The sequence below is a fragment of the Ctenocephalides felis genome, unplaced genomic scaffold (assembly GCF_003426905.1).
Source record: "Ctenocephalides felis isolate EL2017-DRISC unplaced genomic scaffold, ASM342690v1 CF-g0.4_SCAFFOLD_03571, whole genome shotgun sequence".
Lineage (NCBI taxonomy): Eukaryota > Metazoa > Arthropoda > Insecta > Siphonaptera > Pulicidae > Ctenocephalides > Ctenocephalides felis.
Window position 1 is genome coordinate 26,209,740 of NW_020539725.1, and position 4,798 is coordinate 26,214,537.

Sequence of the window (4,798 nt, forward strand, 5' to 3'; positions counted from 1 at the left end):
TCAGCAATCTTGTTTGTTATTGTAAATATGTTGTTATAAATAAACTATTCACAACAACAATAAAAAACTATATAAACGAATGCAAAGTTTATATAAAACAAGAATTTCTATTCTAATATCAAATTGTTTTACAATTTAAAATGTGGCGTTTATTGCTGGTTGTTTCAAGTGCAATTTTAATTGAAAATGTGAATGCAGAATTGAAATTTGTGTTTGCGGTAAATATGGCCAAATATTTATTAAAAATTAATAATTGTTACCTACTTTATGAATCAATTTAAAATGCTAATATAATATTCAATAGACTGCAAGAGGTATGTCACATACACCTTGTGATTATCCAGGCGGTCCAAATATTACAGGCCAGCCTGAGACTTCAAGCGTGTTGACAACGGTAAGTAATATATTATTTAGATAATTAAATAATTACTATCAATAAATAAATATTTTAGGCAGGTAAAAATGAGGCATCAGAAATTGGCAAATTATTATCTAAACATTAAAAACAAAATTTAAAAATTACTGAATGGGATTCAAGTAAAAATTATTGGACATTAGCTAGTACTACAAGAAGATCCCAAGAAGGAGCACTTATTATTGGTTCTGGTCTAGAAGGAAAGGTAATCCAAAAATTTGAAATACGTAATAATTATCGATGTTTTGGAAAATGTCACATGGAATATAATACTAATTCCAAGCGTAAAAGTGATAAATTTAAAATTAAACAGGCAGCGTATAATAGAAAACCTAGTTTTGAATAAAAAATATTTGCTTTTCTTTCATAAAACCATATGTTCAAAAAATGAATTTTTAATATTTTAATAAATTAAAATTAAAAAAAGTGTGAAATTATTAAATTATTTGTAGAAAGTTGTTGTAATAAATTAACACTTCATTACTGTAAATACTCATAAATTTTAATTATGAGTTTGTCAGAAGGTAGAAACGGCTCGATTATTAAGGACTGAATTATAAATAACCAACTATCATCATTGAATAATATTCGATAAATTTATGATATAATAGTTGTATAACAAGTAATGATGAATATATAGTTTAAGCTTTCAAACAAAACTGCAAAAAATTAAAAACTTTCTCTATATTCAGTATGAAAATATTGTTATTATTTTCATTAAATAATTTAGAAAGAGGCAGAATGGACACAAGACAAAGGAGAGAAAACCGTATTTTCTTTATTTGGTGAAGTAAGTAACATTTATATAAAATATTTATTCTCGTATGACTGATTACAGTATAAAAGTAATGCGATTTGGTTACAGTATGCTAAATTCTATAGTCCAAGATCTTGTCCAAACTTCATAGAACAACAGAAAATGGCAGTAAAAGACTTGTTAACAAAGGGTGCAACAAATTATAAAAATTTATTTGCAAAATTAAAAGAAGCGTATAAAATAGATGCAACGAAAGGTCCTCAGAATGTTTGGCTGGCATATGAAACTTTAAATTTACAAAGCAAGGTATAAATTCGACAACTTTAAAATAAAATAGTATTTTAGAAGATGACATTTCTGAGTTCAAAATAACAAAAAATTTCACTAATTTAATTATTGCATAGCTCAATCAAGCTCCAGAATGGTTTGAAAGTATGAAAAACGAGCTGAAAAGTTTTTCCGAAGAATATTTATGGAGGGCTCTAACTTCTAATGAGAATCTTAGAAAGATGTCAGGAGGTAAATATATCATGAATCAAAGAAATAGTCAAAGATAGAATAATCACTCAAAATTTTAGACTTTCAGCATTTTTAAAGTTAGAAAATATTTAAATATTTCTTTCTGATATTGCAAATATTTTATTAAAAAAGTATAAATATTATGAAATTAGTCATTAATTATGAAAATTCTACGAGTCAAAGTCTCAAATATAGTTAAATGAATCGACAATATTATTTTTCCAATGTCCTAAAATTATAATTTTTGACCTACACGGATAAAATATTTTACATTATTTTAAAATTGCTGTATGTGATAGTGGAAATCATCATCTATTAATTGTTTTATTGATAATTTTTATATCTTCGATCCTTAACATTTGGAACTTATTTCTATATTACTAATCTACATTATATTCATATTTTGATTTTTATTATATAGGCCGTATGATTAACGATATATTGAACGATATCGATAGTATAAAAGAAGGAAAGGGACAACCGGGTGCTCCTGGAAAAACAGGAAATAAATTATCAGTGCTGACCGTTCCTCAAGCTATCTTAGCAGCATTTGTTTCAGCTTTTGCTCCCAAAGGTACAAAAATTGAAAATCAGGACCTTGGTCCGTCTAGTTTATATCCTGGCCAAGGAGCACTCCACGTTATTGAACTGCACAAGGATAACAACCAATGGAGTGTGAAAGTGAGTTCGAACTATTTAAAAAAAATACTTTATATAACTGCAATTTCGTTGTAGCTTTTATTTCAGCGATTGCATAATTGCAACAATACTAGATTATGTAAATTAATTTTTTGCAAATTGAAATTTTAGGTTCTCTATAGAAACAATGACAAAATGGAACTGAGACCTATGAAACTTCCATCATGCGATGACAAATGTCCTTATGAAACTTTTAAATCAACTCTACAATCCTATGATATGAAAAAGCAAGATCATGATAAATTATGTAAAAAGCAATAAAACTGTTGGCAAAACATACACTTGAACATATTCTGCAAAATTATATGACGTTATTTTTAATATCACGAAATAAACTACAAACAAACATATACAAATAATAGTAGTGTTTAAATAGTTAAACGATAATATTCCCCCAAACTTATGAAAGCTTATAATTCAACGAAATGCTGCTGAATGCTGCGAAATCACCTAAAGGAGAATTATTATACTAACAAAAAATCAGATAATTTGCTTTAGTCAGATCTTAACTTAAACAAGTATATAATTTTTTAATCGATTTCTTAAATATTGAGATAAAATAGATTAAATCTGTTGTTCAATAACATTTAAACCATTGTTTTGATTTTCTTAAAAAGTATGGATAAAGTATTATTTATAAAAGAGGCTGCAAAATAAGCAATCAATAAACGATTTACAGAAGTTCTTATCCCGTTTCAACACATGATTAAACCTTTGGTATTGATGAACTAAACTATTTACTAAAATTAGAAAAAAAACAACTTGAAATAGAATTAATTATTACTTATTTCATTAATATTATAAAAATTATTAAAAATTTTTCATTTTATTATGAAACGAAATCCTAAATTAAGCACGAAACTCAATTCTTATTTTGAGTATTACTAAAATAGATCGACAATTATTTATCACTTCATATTTCGGAACTCCACAATTTATGGTCCAGAATTTAATTAGTTGTAAATACCAATAAATAAAAAATATTTTACTCGTATCATTCGGTTTAAAAAAAATGCATTATAAGCAACGAGCATGAATAGAAACAAAATTGTTATCAGAATTTGTAATTTCTTCATAGAAGTAATGAATATTAATTATTTAATTGAAAAAATATCAATAACTTATGTAATAGAAAATAATTACTGATAAATCTAGGTATAATTAAAACAAATTCACACTTAAAATAAGCTTGGTTACCAGGACAAGTGATTTTACCAGGAATAATGCGGGGGCAACATAACTTACAGTATTGTTTTACAAGTCACCGACTGTTTTAGTCTGAAATAACCGCTCACTAATTCTCAACAGCGTGTTAAATCCTTTCCTATTTATTTTGAAACAGAAAAGGAATTCGTACATCTTGTGGCCTCACGATGCCACACGCACAAGATTATCGAAAAACAAAGTTATATTTGCTTAGGACTTTCGGACTATTAACGGGTTTCATGTTCCTATTGAAAGGAACACGAGTCGGTTTCTGAGTGATTTGAAGCTAATATGCTGGAAGATTAAAAGTACCGACGCGCTTAAATATTTGGTAGCAAATGGTTTACATGTAAATACATATTTCGACGAATTTTACATGCAGACAGCTTAGAGCATTAAGGTCTGATATAAATTTAATCCTTTAAATGCTTCAATATTCACTTGTACAGGAATCATTTAACAATTGTTAATAGATAGCACGAACTTACACTCAGGCATATTTTAGTCATAGTTTGTATTTTAAAAATGATATTTTCAATTAATTGAAAATGAATTAGTAATTCAAATCAATTACTAGGAATGTCTACCAGAGACGAAGACTATCTACAGATTGAATTTAATTCTAATTTAATAGTTAATCACTAGAAATACATATCATCGTCTTCTTTTCTTGTTGTTTTTTGTTATAACAAATTAATAAGTTCATATTTTATAACCAGCTAAATTTGCTATATTTAAATTATCATGTTCTTCTCTCGAATTGAGCTTCCTAGATCACAATGAAATATGATAAAAAATGTTGAAGCGGATTTAATAATATGTAAAATTATAAAAAATACATTGCTATTCTAAATCAAGAATACAATACTAGAAAAGAAATAATTATTCATATGAATTTTTTCCATACCATTATTTTTTTTTAGAGATTTTCAATATTTTAAAATTTACAAACATTTTACTGATGCTCAACAATGCAGCAAATGCTGTTTGAGTAAATAATACCAGGAGCAGATGCATTATAATGTTAAGTAGCCGAAAGTTTTTGTTTTTTGTCAAGTATTTGCTTAAGAGACTGAAGATTTTGCGTTCTGAAATAGATTCACATATGAAATTATTTTAGCCCTTTGAATGTCGAATTTATAGCAAATTTTGCCAAAAATCGTGTCTTAAACATTGTAATAACTGCTTAGACAATTAAAACA

The 4,798-nt window shown here is 26.7% G+C and overlaps 1 protein-coding gene across 1 annotated transcript; it reads left to right on the forward strand.

Moving 5' to 3' along the window:
• Positions 1-503: 503 nt before the first annotated feature.
• Positions 504-2,660, forward strand: LOC113385857 (lysosomal acid phosphatase-like; the record flags this gene model as incomplete). The annotated part of the gene is made up of 6 exons (XM_026623685.1): positions 504-620; positions 1,146-1,205; positions 1,281-1,478; positions 1,577-1,691; positions 2,113-2,372; positions 2,502-2,660. Coding segments are annotated over 6 exons (900 nt in total), but the record flags the coding sequence as incomplete, so codon positions are not given.
• Positions 2,661-4,798: the final 2,138 nt, after the last annotated feature.